The sequence below is a fragment of the Acomys minous genome, assembly GCF_964271855.1.
Source record: "Acomys minous genome assembly, chromosome: 8".
In the NCBI taxonomy this organism is placed as follows: Eukaryota; Metazoa; Chordata; class Mammalia; order Rodentia; family Muridae; genus Acomys; species Acomys minous.
The window spans coordinates 107,151,771-107,165,897 of NC_140489.1; the positions used below are offsets into that span (position 1 = coordinate 107,151,771).

At 41.1% G+C, this 14,127-nt stretch overlaps 1 protein-coding gene across 9 annotated transcripts in view; it reads left to right on the forward strand.

Annotated features, from left to right (window-relative positions):
• Nucleotides 1–10,611, forward strand: part of BIRC6 (baculoviral IAP repeat containing 6) — a 182,042-nt gene extending 171,431 nt beyond the window's left edge. For all 9 annotated transcript variants that reach the window (XM_084793779.1, XM_084793781.1, XM_084793782.1 and 6 more), the window contains 3 exons: nucleotides 480–668; nucleotides 4,730–4,864; nucleotides 9,471–10,611. In XM_084793779.1, the coding sequence (XP_084649905.1) occupies nucleotides 480–668; nucleotides 4,730–4,864; nucleotides 9,471–9,650 (504 nt within the window). In that variant the 3' untranslated portion in view covers nucleotides 9,651–10,611. The remainder of the gene's footprint in view (nucleotides 1–479; nucleotides 669–4,729; nucleotides 4,865–9,470) is intronic.
• Nucleotides 10,612–14,127: the final 3,516 nt, after the last annotated feature.

Consider the following 14,127-nt stretch of genomic DNA (forward strand, 5'->3'; position numbering starts at 1 on the left):
CTGTAGACCAGGGTGGCTTTGAACTTGCACTCTCAGAGATCCGCCTGCCACTGCCTCCAAAAGTGCTAGGATTTCAGGAATGTGCCACCAAGCTGGCTCTGTTTTGTTTATTTTTTAAGACAAAGTATCACACTTTAACCCATACCATCCCAGAATTCACTGTGTAGCCTAGGTTTGCCTTGAGTTTACCCTGATATTCATGATTCCACTGAGATACTGTATATGGATGTTTTGCCTCCATGTATGTATGCACTCCACATACATATGCAGAGACTCAAACACAGGTCCTCAGGAGAGCAGCTTAACTGCTGAGTCATTTCTCCAGCCCCCAATATCAGGCTTTGTTGTTTGTTTTGTTTTATTCTAGAAATATGCAGAAACATGCTAGTAGCGACTCCTTGGAGGTAAAGCAGAATAGCAGTTTATTTGCAGTAAATATGTCTCTTAATAACTAATTTTGAATTTCCTCTATTCCTCAGGTGTTGGTTTCTGTCCAGTCCCTTATATTAGTAGCTGAGCCTTACTTTAATGAACCAGGATATGAACGGTCTAGAGGCACTCCCAGTGGCACACAGAGCTCTCGGGAATATGATGGAAACATCCGACAAGCAACGGTTAAATGGGCAATGCTAGAACAAATCAGAAATCCTTCACCATGCTTTAAAGAAGTATGTTGGATAGATTAAATACTTAAGGATATTTGAGAATAGTTTGTTAGTATTTCATATTCTAATTTTACAGTGTCTGATATACTAAGCTTTACTTCTTACAGCTAACAATTAATCCTAAAATCATTAATAACAAAGTGCAATTAGTAAAGTTTAAAGCCACATATCCCAAAAGACACCAGACTTTATCTTGGGACCTTTTATTTAAGTTTTACTTTTGCATGACTGTGTACAGGTACACATTTTGTGTGTAAAGGTAAGAAAACAGCTTTGGGTTTGATGCTCAGTGTTACCCACTTCTTTCTGAGACAGGGTCTCTGATGGTCTTCAGTTCACCAGGTGCATCTTTGTGGACCCACCTTTCTCTGCTTCTCCAGAACAGGCACCACCACACTTGCTCTGGTTTGGTCCTTTTTGTTGTTAATGGGCTCTGTTTCACTTTACCAAGTGAGCATCTTTCTAGCCCAAGACTGCTATTTTTGATAGCTCTCATTTTTTCCAACTATTCAAACATTACTGAAATATTCCTCATGAAATATTATTTATTATTGAAGGTGAGTTAATTTCTGCATGGAAGTAGAAACGTGCATGTGTGAACATTAAGGGAAGACTTAGACTACCTAGCTCTCTGAAGTATTTCAAGGGATTTGGCATTGCTGTTTCCTGTTGACTTGGTGCCCTGCATCTGTCTGTGCCCAGTTCTCAGGTCTTGTCTCCTTTGTCCCCTAATATGGTTTTCTTTTTCAAAGCTGTTTCCTTATATCATCTGTTCTTAGATTTTTCCTGGCATTGCAACCTTTTAAAATGGCACTACCGTATTTACCTAGTAGACTATTGATATTTAATACTATTAACCAGTTATTTATAAACACTGTGAAACATGTAACTGTTATCTGCATTAATCAGGTAGAGCTCATGAATGTGATCTTAAGGAATGTAAAAGAAACATTCCTGCTGGGTGTGGTGGGGCACACCTTTAATCCCAGCACTCGGGAGGCAGAGGCAGGTGGATCGCTGTGAATTCGAGGCCAGCCTGGTCTACAAAGTGAGTCCAGGACAGCCAAGGCTACACAGAGAAACCCTGTCTCAAAAAAAAAAAAAAAGAAAAAAGAAAAAAGAAAAAAAGAAAAAAGAAAAAAATTTAAAAAAAAAGAGAGATAGAAGAAAAATTCCTTTTGTCAATACTACCTGTGTTTATATGTTAGTGTGCACACATCTCCAAAGGCTTGCCGTTTAGTATATCTGTTATACGAGATAAAAACATATATCCTTATGCCTATATGTGTACATGCATCCATGGAGTAAACTTGTATATAAGCCCTTAGATTTGTTTATTGCTTAGGTTACCCACATTAATATGATTCATTGTTCAACTGCCATCAGATGTTATTAGACACTGTGCTAGCTTACTAGGGGAAAAATCCTAAAGATAAATGGAACTTCCTTGGAGAATCTGTATTCCTTCCCTTTGCATCATACATGAATTCTTCAGTATCCTGGGTACTGAGGTGTTGAAACTCCTTTATAGTTCTGCTGTGTGTAACAGTGATTCCAAATTCCACAGTGTATAAGGTTTAATTTTGACTTTTTTCCTTTCAACTCTGCAAAGTAATCCGTTTCCATAAAGTTCAGATATAGGCAGAATTATCTCATTGAGCAAGTGGGGATAAGGGCTGGAGATGTAACTTGGTGGTAGAATGTGCTTGTGTAGTATGTGTGACTCCAGCGTTTAATCCCAAATACGGGCATAGGGGAGACAGTGTGATGAGAGGAAGCAGGTGCGTCCTAGCAGATGCGACGTGTTGCTGTGTACTAGGTGGAGGTTACATTGGTGTGCACTCTACACTTTGCCACAAAATTGCTTCTTTGCATTTATGTTCTACTTAAAGCACTCAGCTAAACATGCTGATGTTATGCCTAGATTCCCACCTCCTTGAGTAAGCACAGGTGACTCTGAGAGGATGACTTTTATAAAAATTAAATACATATAATTTGAAACAATAATTCTGTCATCCTTTGGAGCCAGCTTGTTAAATTTGCCACTCCTTGCCACGAGACATTTAAAACTGACTTTCTTAATGTGCTTCTTTTTAGGGGGGTGTTTTCTGAATTCCCTAGGTATTTTGGTTTATTTGGGTTGTTGATTGTTTTGAGACAAGGTCTTCCATTGTGTATACTTGCCTCTAACTTACTATAAAGGTAAGGATCATCTTGAACTTTGGATTTTTGTAGATTTTGTTTTGTTTTGTTTTGTTTTTGTGGGGTTTTTTTTGTGTGTGTGTGTGATTTTTTTTTGAGACAGGGTTTCTCTGTGTAGCCTTGGCTGTCCTGGACTCACTTTGTAGACCAGGCTGGCCTCGAACTCACAGCAATCCACCTGCCTCTGCCTCCCGAGTGCTGGGATTAAAGGCGTGCGCCACCACGCCTGAACTTTGGATTTTTGAACATTTTATCCTCTTGCCTCCACTTCCCAAGTGCTGGGGTTATAGGCATGTCTCTATTATGTACACAACATCCTACCTGTTTGTGTACCTGCTCGCCAGAAGAGGGCATCAGGTCACATTACAGATGGTTGTGAGCCACCATGTGATTTCTGGGAATTGAACTCAGGACCTTTGGAAGAGCAGTTGGTGCTCTTACCCTCTGAGCCATCTCTCCAGCCCCACCTTGCTTTCTCTTTTAAAGTGTCTTTTTCCCTGGTGCCCTCATCTACTTAACTTGATTTTTCTTATTTTGACTTCTTATAAGCATCAACCTCAAAAACTGCTAGATGTAACACAGGAGTGTACTGGTGTTTTATTTCAGTTGTCGTGCCTTTATATGTAACTTTAGGGAGAGAACCCCTTTAGACCGTATAGAAACAACCAGAATTCATGTCTGCTTTCTTATTTAAAAATTTCAGAAAGAGATTTCTAGTGCTTATGTATCAAAACATTTTTCAGAGGTAGAAATTTTTAAATATCCAAATCAGATGCATGGTTACTGTAAGGGAATTTAGCTCTGTAAAATAAATCCATCTAAAAATTCACCAGAAAATGCAATTGAAAGCTTTGTTTAACTTTTGTATTTAGATTGTAGGGTGTGGTGTGTGTGTGTGTGTGTGTGTGTGTGTGTGTGTGTGTGTGTGTGTGTGTGTGTGTGATTTTTTCTGATACTTAGGTTTTCTTTCTTGTGCTGTAGGGCAAACTGGCTCTGTGAGTATAGGTTCTTTCCACCAAGGCTGCTCACCTGAGTTTGATTCCTGGGACGAAAGACGACTGATGCCTTTGACCTCTATGTGTATGCCATGGCGCACATGCATACTTACAGTAAATAAATAATTGTAGTCTTTAAAATAAAAAAAAAAATAACTTAAATTATCTAGGTGGTCTATGAAGTCAAAGATTTGTTTTTGTTTTTTAAGACAGAGTTACTCTGTGTATCTTTGGCTGTTCTTGAAATCACTCTGTAGACCAGGCTGGCCTTGAACTCACATGATCAAGGATCCACCTGACTCTGCCACCTGAGTGCTAGGATTAAAGACATGCTCCACCACTGCCTGGCTTAAAGATTATTTTATTAATTTGTGGCGGGAGGTATATGCACATGAGTGCAGATGCCTAGAGAGGCCATCAGATTCGTTGGAGCCTGAGTTAACAGACAGTTGTAAGCCTCCTGACCTGGGTCAGGGGAGCTAAAGCATAGATCTTTGTAAGAGCCATCTCTGCAATCCCTGAGTTTTCTCTAAAGACACTTTTCTGCTGCGAATATGTTGAAAATCTTTTTTTTTTTTTTTTTTTGCTGATTTATCTCCATTTGCCATGTGTTTCCTTACGTGTGTCCTGCGCTCTTCAGGTGGGATTACTTCAGTATCTGAGCAATGTTGGATGTTCTTGGCTGCTTGCTATAGAATTGAGTATTTCAGTGTGTGCTATCTGATGTCCTAAAAAGCAGGTTCCTTCTTGGCAATGATGAGACCAGAACTTCTGGGATGATAAACATGGCAATGTCTAAAGGTTTTATTTTTGTAATACCATAATCTTTGTCTTTTAAGACATGTTCTGTTCTATTTTATTTTCAAGGTTATACACAAGCATTTTTACTTGAAAAGAATTGAGATCATGGCCCAGTGTGAGGAGTGGATTGCAGACATCCAGCAATACAGCAGTGATAAGCGCGTGGGCAGGACCATGTCTCACCATGCAGCAGCTCTCAAGGTGAGTTAGTTGTGAATTCACTGACTCAGGGATTCTCAAAGAAACAAGGTGTTTCAGAAAGTGTGTAGATAGGTGTAAGAGCTTTCACAAAGGACTGGAAATTCTTCAAATTATAAGTGGCTGCAGGAGCTGAGCCCAAATATTTTAGGGGTGGGGGCATAACTTTTGTTTTAATGTTTTAGCCTTACCTTATGCCTCTTACCTTAATTGTATTCCTTGGTATGACGACGAAGATACAAGATGGAGGGCCACTAAAAACAGAGTTGTAATGAGATTGGCTGTGAGAGGAGCCAGATTGTGGGAGGTAGGCAGTTGATTTTTACTTGAGCATTCACAGATGGAAATGGAAGATACAGTGGCTTTGCAGATTTTTTTCCATACATGGGAATCATTTGCTGTTTCCAAATAATCATGTTATTCTTCTGTGTCATCCTCTGCCAGGTACCTTCCGTCTATGTTTGCAGTGTTTCCCATCCCTACTGGCTCCTTTTCTCTTTGGTTTCCAATCCTCATTAAAAAGATATATGTGATCATTTGGAGTGGCACACACCTTTAATACCAGTAATTGCCAGCAGCAGGTAGAACACTGTGAGTTCAGGACAGCCAGTGCTGCGTAGTGAGACACTCTTGTATAACAAAATAAATAAACAAGTAGCTGATAATAAGAATGCTAGTTTTTCAAGTGTTCGTTCTTTCTTTCTTTCTTTCTTTCTTTCTTTCTTTCTTTCTTTCTCTTTCCTTTAGTAAAGAAATATTTATGGGTGATAAATGATACGATATCTGGGATTTGCTTTAAATAAGAAAAATGAATAGATGCAATTATTCATCTAGACTGGAGACTAGCAGGAATTGGTAGTTGCTGAAGCTAGGTTCTGAGAACATGTGCATTTATTGTCCTTTTCTGCCCATTCTTGTATAGTGTTGAGCTTTTATATTACTAAGACTTTAGAGCTAGGGGTGCTAGCACATGTCCTCAACCCCAGCATCGAGCGTCTCAATACAAGACGGCAGGAATTCAAGGCTACCCTCGGCTAGTGGGGCTACTGTCTAAGGAAGAAGACTTTGCTTGCTCTAGGCTAGTTCTCTTTGTTTGTGTACTCTACCAACCAAGAGCAAGGGCCTCTGCAGCTAAAGGTTTGTGAGTCTCATCTCCCTCCTTATACTATGCCCACCAGCTCATCGCCATTTACTCTTCAGCTCCAGTTTCACTTCTGGAAGCCACCCCTAACTTTGACACAAACGTGGTAGGTTACTTATTAACACACCCACCACTTACTAATGTTTCCCTTTGCTATTCACCGTAAACTATCCTCTTTCTTTCCTCTCCTTGTTTATTCTTTTCTTTCCTGAGAGCCAGTTTATTCTTACCACCTTTTCTCTTGTGATCTTTGGGCTCCTAATGTTGGACATTTACTTTTTGAAGATGATTCATGAACCAAAACTAAAAGTCATGGGTCTGAGGAAGGGACTGGAGGAGGTGGGGCAGGGTTTGATAAGGACAGGAGGTAACAGTGGAGAGAATAATCAAAACTCAAATACCTGTATGAAGTTGACATAAACATCAATTAAAAGGTGACTCTTATAACTTGAGTTTCCCTCAGTGTCTCTTGACTTGTGTTACTAATGGCTTTTCCTTGAAACACCGAGAGCAGAGCTATACTTTTCTTCAGATCCCTTCTTCCACTTTTTACACATTCCAGACTGCCCTTTTTTCTCAGATGTGTAGAAACTGATTAACTTCCTTCATCTAGTTCAGGTGCTTAGTGGGAAGCACTAGACTGTTGTCCTCAGAAGGAGCTTGCAATCCTCTTTAGTGTGCACCTCGTGCTCCCTGTCTCCCCTCTATCCAGAGCACAGCCACACTGATGCTCCCTGGGCAGATGTTAAGCTGCACCTTTGTCACACACATCCATAGCACCTGCAGTCTAACTGTTGCTGTGTTATTTCAGCATTGGCTTCTACCTGAAATTTTTCTACTGTATTATTTTGAAGATTGTCTTTGTTGTTCTTGTTCTTGTTTTTGAGGCAGGATCTCACTCTGTACTCAGAGGCTGGCCTGAATCGAACTATGTAGACCAGGCTGACCTCAAACTCAGATCTGCCTTCCACTGTCTCTCCAGTGCTGCTTAAGAGATATGAGCAACCATACCAAACTACTGTATTATTTCTCTGTGTCACTCTGACTTAGAAATCCTTCATTTCTAAACTGGTGAAAATTTTTACCCAACTACAGTTTTGCTGAAGAATGCTAGTCAAGGAAGGAAGCCTATGTCCTTTTCAACTTGAGTTCCTAATAAGAGTTACAGTGTCTCTCCTCTCCCAAGTCCTCATAATAGTGAGATGTTTCTAGCTCCTTTTTTAGTCAGTGTTTTTATCATGGTGGAAGGGAAATCAGTGCTGGAGAGTTTTTAAGTTTCAAGTGTGTGAATATGCCTTAAGACCTTGTAAGTGGTTGATAGCGTACGACTGTCTCAGCCTTTCCAGTACCCAGGCTTCATACACGCTAAAGTATCTTTATTATGCTTCTTGCCCTTGTTAAGCCAGTTAGTGTTTAACAGAGCATCTTTTGTGTGTAAAGATTGTTCTGTGAAAACTGCTTGATGGGGCTAGCCAGATTACTAATTTCCACCAAGCCTGATGACCAGTTTTGATCTCTCAGACCCATATAGTGGAAAGGAAAAAACTGACTGCTGTGAGTTGTCGTGACTTTTCTTACATGCACATCCCTATACAAATAAACCCACAAAGTCAATCAGGTTTTTTTTTTTTTACTTACTTAGTAATTTTCAAAGTAGCTATTGATGCAGGTGAATTGAGGAAAGATGTGGGGTTTTTTGTTTGCTTTTTTCTTTTGTTTTGTTTTGTTTTTTGAGATAACGTCTTTCTGTGTAGCTTTAACTGTCCTGGAGCTCACTCTAGACCAGGCTGGCTTCAAACTCACAGAGCACTGCCTCTGCCTCCTAAGTGCTGGGACTGCCACCACCACTACCCGGCTCAGTGCAGGTTATTTTTTAAGCCTTTAAGTATTTTTATTTGTAAGCATCTAATCACTGTCTTGGCATCTTGCATTCTAAGGCAATTATTTACTCTCTAGATACTCCTTTTCATTTGTTCAAAAAAATGTTTGTTTTGTTTTTTCTTAAAGATTTATTTATTTATTTATTATGTACACAGTGTCCTGTCTGCATGTACTCCTGCAAGCCAGAAGAGGATACCACATCTCATTATAGATGGTTGTGAGCCACCATGTAGTTGCTGTGAATCGAACTCAGGACCTTTGACAGAGCAGCCAGTGCTCCTTAACCTCTGATCCATCTCTTCAGCCCTTGTTTTTTGTTTTTTCGAGACAGAGTTTCTTTGTGTAGCCTTGGCTGTTCTAGACTCACTTTGTAAGCCAGGCTGGCCTTGAACTCACAATGATCTGCCTGCCTCTGCCTCCCAAGTGCTGACATTAAAGGCTTGTTCAAAATTTTTAAATTCTAATGATAGAATTATTTTTCATGTTTCTCTTGAGTTAAAGTGAAATGATGTGGAAACTTCCAAAATTTACAGAGGCCTCTGTTATTGAAACACACCTGTTTTCCTTGACCAAAATAGCAGTGCATATGTGGTCTGAATTTTGTAGTGGGTAGTTTAGGTTTTTGTTGGCTGGTTGTGAAGTACGTGGTGTGTCATGTGCTCCCCACCTCCACCCCCAAGTTCTAGAGCTTAAAACCCAGAGCCTTGTACATGCCAGACAAGTTTGATCCCTGTACCGTTACAATTTGTACCGAGTTTGGATTCATTTTAATTTGTGCACATTTCCTTTTCAGAGGTGTGTTGTCCATGAGAACACAAGGGATTACTGTCTTTAATTTAAAAGACTATGCATGACAAACTGTTGGTATTTATAAACCATTGGTTCTGCTGCTCCTGCTGCCACGGTTGGGGCTCATGCAGGTTCTGTGGAACTCTCCTGTTTTAAGGAGGCGGGGTTTACTCTTCTGTACCTGTACCGAATGTCACTCCGGGCTTTTCTTCTTTTCTTTTGGTTTCTCAAGACAGGATTTCTTTGTTTAGCCTTACTTGTCCTGAACCTATGTTCTAGACCAAGCTGAGCTTGAACTCACAGAGATCTGCCCGTCTCTGCCTCCCAAGTGCTGGGATTACAGGCCTGTGCCACCATGCATGGCTGTTCTGGGCTTTTCAATAAGTGAATACTTTTGAGTTTGGATGGAGATGTATGTATGTATGTATGTATGTATGTATGTATGTATGTATGTATGTTTATCCTTGTTTTGCCTGCATGTATATCTGTGTGAGGATGTCAGAAGTCCTGGGGCTGGAGTTACAGACAGGTGTGAGCTGCCATGTGTGTGCTGGGAATAGAACAGGCAGTGTTCTTAGCTGCTGAGCCATCTCTCCAGCCCCTGAGTTTGGGGATTCCTGAGGATTTTGTTTACTGTGTGTTTTAAATGTGGGATACACTGGCTGACATAAGAAGATAACTAAGTAACTATTTGTATACTTGATCCTGGGGTATGTTAAGACTATGCTCTTATCTCAGTGTTATGCTAGGATCATAGTGCTGCTCACACTTCTGATACTAGCAATTTTCTTTATTTAGCGTCACACTGCTCAGCTCCGAGAAGAGCTACTGAAACTTCCCTGCCCTGAAGGCTTAGATCCAGACATTGAGGATGCCTCCCAGGTGTGCAGGGCCACAGCAGGTGCTGAAGAGACTCTAACACACGACCATGTCAAACCCAGCAGCAGCAAAGACCTCCCCAGTGACTTCCAATTATGAGCTGCATTGATGTGGATTTCGTAGATACAAAGGCTTCGAAGCACAAGCCAAATATGTCAATATTTGTATGTAAGAAACTAATTATGTAATAGGTAATGAAACTGAAACTATACTATGCCCTTAAGGAGATCCAGTTTAATTCAAGGTGATATTTGATTTACCTGTACAAGAGTGTAAACTTTTTTGTGCTTTTATTTTTCAATTGTGAGAACCACTGATTGGTATGTTCAACAAATTTGTGTATACAAAGAAATGGATAAATCACTGATCTATAAGGGAAACTACCTTAGGAAAGAATGTTTACTGAACGTTTATCTTTTCTTTTTTTTTACTGTAGAGTGAGAGGTTGTTAACAAAGAATATATATTGGTCATTCTTACAACTACTATTTAAACTCAGCAACTTTTCACGGGATTTGATAGTTTTATGTTTGGCCATATCTTCATGCTCATATTTGATTTCTGAAGACCTCCTACATACACTTTAATAAAAGTTTAACGGACATAGCCCCTCTTTTTTGATTTACTGGTACATTTTTAAGTAATAAATCTGCCATAAAATGCACTATAGCTGGAGACTTGCACTTGTATGGATGAATTTATTACATTCAACATATTTAATTTTATGCCTTCTAAGATGCAGAAAAGAAATAAATGAACATGATTTTATTCTATGCCAAACATTTGGGCCTCTGAATGTATCCATTATTTGAATTTAAGTATATGAATAGGTATGGTCAATTGGAAAAGTCACTTTAAACTGTTTTCCTCAAGGGCTCCTCTTTTTCCTGGGCTGTGTGGTTTTGTTCCTGAAGTCACATGTATGTATCAACATGGAGGTGCTGTAGAGGAGGGAGGCTGGGCCTCTCTGGTGCTGTTACAGTGCTCTCTGTACCTGCCATACAGACTCATTTTCATGCGAGTTCTTCCTAGAGCCAATAAATAAAAACCTAGGTGAATTAGTATGTCTTGTTTCTACAACAGTTGCCATGGTGTGAAATGGTATTTCTACAGAGAAGCTTTTGAGACCTGAGCATGGGGGCAACAACAATGTTTTTGTGAGATCAGCTATCCATAAAGAAGGGCTGAAAGCTGGGCCAGCTGCCGGGAGGGACAGTCTTATCTCTATGCTTCAAGTTCCAGGGCAGCCAGGGCTTCATGAAAAGACCCTGTCTCAGAACAGCAGAAAGAGAAAAAAGGGGAAAGCTGGAGTGACTGTTAATAATATTTACATAAAGGTGTTTTGACTCTGAAAAAAAGTGGCAGTCTGTCATGGTTCCTTACACATCCCTGCACTGGGAGACTGAGGTGTAGAGTTTGTTCAGAGCATATAATATGAGACTCTGCCTCAGAATTGGGGGGATGGGGGGTGGAGAGGAAGAACAACAAATTTTAAGTATTGGGAGTGGGGGGGGAGGAAGTGGGGTTAAAGGGCATGATGTGCCTTCATGTATGAGGCCCCAGACTCTTTAAACATCATGAGCAGAAAGCAGCTTGGAAGGCAGAGCATCTAAACACAGTAGTTTTAGATGTAGTATATAGTAGGGTGCACTGAAATGACAAGATAGTGGTAAATTCGGTGTGTATGACAAGCCTCATATGTCATATGCAGACCCAGTGGACAGAATCTATATCTAACACTATCAGTAATATGAGGTAAAAGCACAGTGATGGCTCAGTGGATGGAAAGCAGTTGCTGAGCTAGACTGACAGCCTGAGTTGAGATCCCAGGAACCCACGAAACTAAAAGGGTATGGGTGAATGGTAAGAGGACTAACTGGACAAAGCAACTGTGGCGAAGCCTGATGGACAAAGTTCAATACAAGGAAGGGAAGAAGTGACTCATGCAAGTTGTCCTCTGACCTCCGCTTGCATCACCATTTCACACAGGTAAGTCAAAGTGATTAAAACAAGCTCGGAAAAAAACAGTGCTGGATATAGTGGCCTGCATCTCTCATAATGGGACTCCTATGACGTGAGGGGAGGTGAAGACTAGACAGTTGCCCTGAAGGTGGCAGGTTGGCTAGCCTGGTGTGTATGACAAAGCTGTAGAAACAAAAACTCTGCCTTAAAAAGAGCTAGAGCCCAGTGGTGGTGGTGGTGCACACCTTTAATCCCAGCACTTGGGAGGCAAAGCAGGCGGATCTCTGGGTTTGAGGCCAACCTTATCTACATAGTAAGTTCTAGGACAGCCAGGGGGTACATAAGAAAACCTGTCTAGAAAGGGCCAGAGAAGGAGGGAGGATGAGAATTGCCTCTGATATCTCCACACAGGAAGTAAAGTCAATCTCTCTCTCTCTCTCTCTCTCTCTCTCTCTCTCTCTCTCTCTCTCTCTCTCTCTGTGTGTGTGTGTGTGTGTGTGTGTTTCCTTTGGTCATTATTATATTCTAATTTGGTCTAAATAATGAAAGTTACTGTCAAGTACATTTTTCTTTTACTCCCCATGGTTAGATATTATAAAACTCTAGATAGCAACAATACCATTATAAGGGCTAATAAATGATACACAAAAACTAGAAGGCACAGGCAGCAGGTGAGATGGCTCAGTGGGTAAAGTGCTTGCTGCCAAGCCTGACAACCTGAGTTCGAAAATCACTTATGAAGGATAGAACAAACTCCTCCATACAGTCCATGGCTTGGCAATGCACATGAGATGTTCAAATAATTTGAGACAGATTGCACCTATGAGACAGAGTTGGACCTATGTGGGATGCAGACCAGCCAAGGAACGTTTAAGTGTTCACTTTGTATAAGGTTCCTGCATTCAAAGAGTAAACAGCAGGCATGAAGACAGTGCAGTACGGTAAGTTCTTTGGAGAGTTACAAGGTTCTATTGGGAGCAGCATTAAGGAGTCACTTAGGGATAATACCGATAGGTACCAGGTGATGTGAGCAGGAAGGGCTTCCTAGAGGAAGAAATCTTGAGTACTGAAGAGTGATGATAAAGAAGACCGGCATGACAGACTGATGTTGGAGTAGAAACTGCTGTCAGGCTATGGAAGGCCTTGGTCCTCAGCATCCTGAGTGATTTGGAAAGCTCTCAGACAGCTTTGACTGTGGAAGAACCAGGTCACAGCATTCTGCTTGCCGCTGTGACTCCAGAGAATCAACTGTGGGCAGACCGGGTGGACAGGAGGAGGCACTTGGCAGAGCTTGAAGAAATGCCCATGTTTGCTGATTGGAGAATGGACTTTTTGTTGCTGTCGTCTAATAGGTTGGTTTATGTGGAGTAAGATGGGCTGAGGTAAGATACTCTAGTTAATGTGCCTTATACAATTTGTGGTAAATGACCCAAAGTTTTTGGCTATCTCTTCTGTTAGGCTTATAGTTTTTTGTTTGGTTGGTTTTGGATTTTTTGAGACAGGGTTTTTCTATGTAGCCTTGGCTGTCCTGAACTCGCTTTGTAGACCAGGCTGGCCTCGAACTCGCAGCGATCTGGCTGCCTCTGCCTCCCTAGTGCTGGGATTACAGGTGTGCTCTACCACGCCTAGCAGGCTAATAGTTTTGAGAGGCAGAAAAATGTGGGTAGCTGTCAGTGGTAGAGGGCCTTTAGCATATACAAGTCCCAGCACTGCTACCAACAAAATAGGCAAGCAAAGGATTATCTTGTTCACACTCACTGTGTGTGCTTAGCTCACTGCAGACTGGCTGCGATCTGTGAATCATGATTCGGGCAGTGTTTGCTTAAAGGTTGTTTGGTCTGTGTATGGGTCTATTCACTGAGCCAATGCTAATTATTTAACAGGTAAATTTCTACACATGGTTTTATAATACTCTATACTTTTCCCAAATTAAATTGAAGACTCTAGAACAGTGGTTCTCAACTTCCTAATGCTGTGTTCCTCTAATACATTTCCTCATATTGTGGTGACCCCCCAACCATAAAACTTCGTTGCCACTTTATAGCTGTAATGTTGTTACTGTTATGAATTATAATGTTAATATCTGATATGCAGGACATCTAATATACAACCCCAGGGGATCTTGGCCTGAAGATTGAGAACCACTGTTGTAGCAGCCTGGAGAAAAGGCTCATTGATTTGTTAAAAGCACTTGCTCCCCTTCCAGAGGACCTGACTTTGGTTCCCAGCACCCATGTCAGGTGGCTCACAACCACCGGAACTTCGTTCCAGGGTACCTGACGAACTCTTCTGGTCTCTGTCTGCACCCCACACATGTGGCATAAGCACAACCTACACAAGATAAATCTTAAAGGGATGAATATTCTGGGATGCAGCTACATGGATAGGCAGTGCTACAGTGTATCCATCATTACAGAATGCTGGGGAAGCCACTGTGTTCCCGTCAGTTCAGGAGACAGCAGAGCACAGCATGTGCCTTCAGAGCCAGAAGAGGGCATCAGTACCCTGAAGTTGTAGTTACCGGCAGTTATGAGCTATCTGAAGAGCATACTGAAAATCTAAATGCAGGAGCAACAAGAACACTTAACTGATGAACTATCTCTCCAGACTCCAGA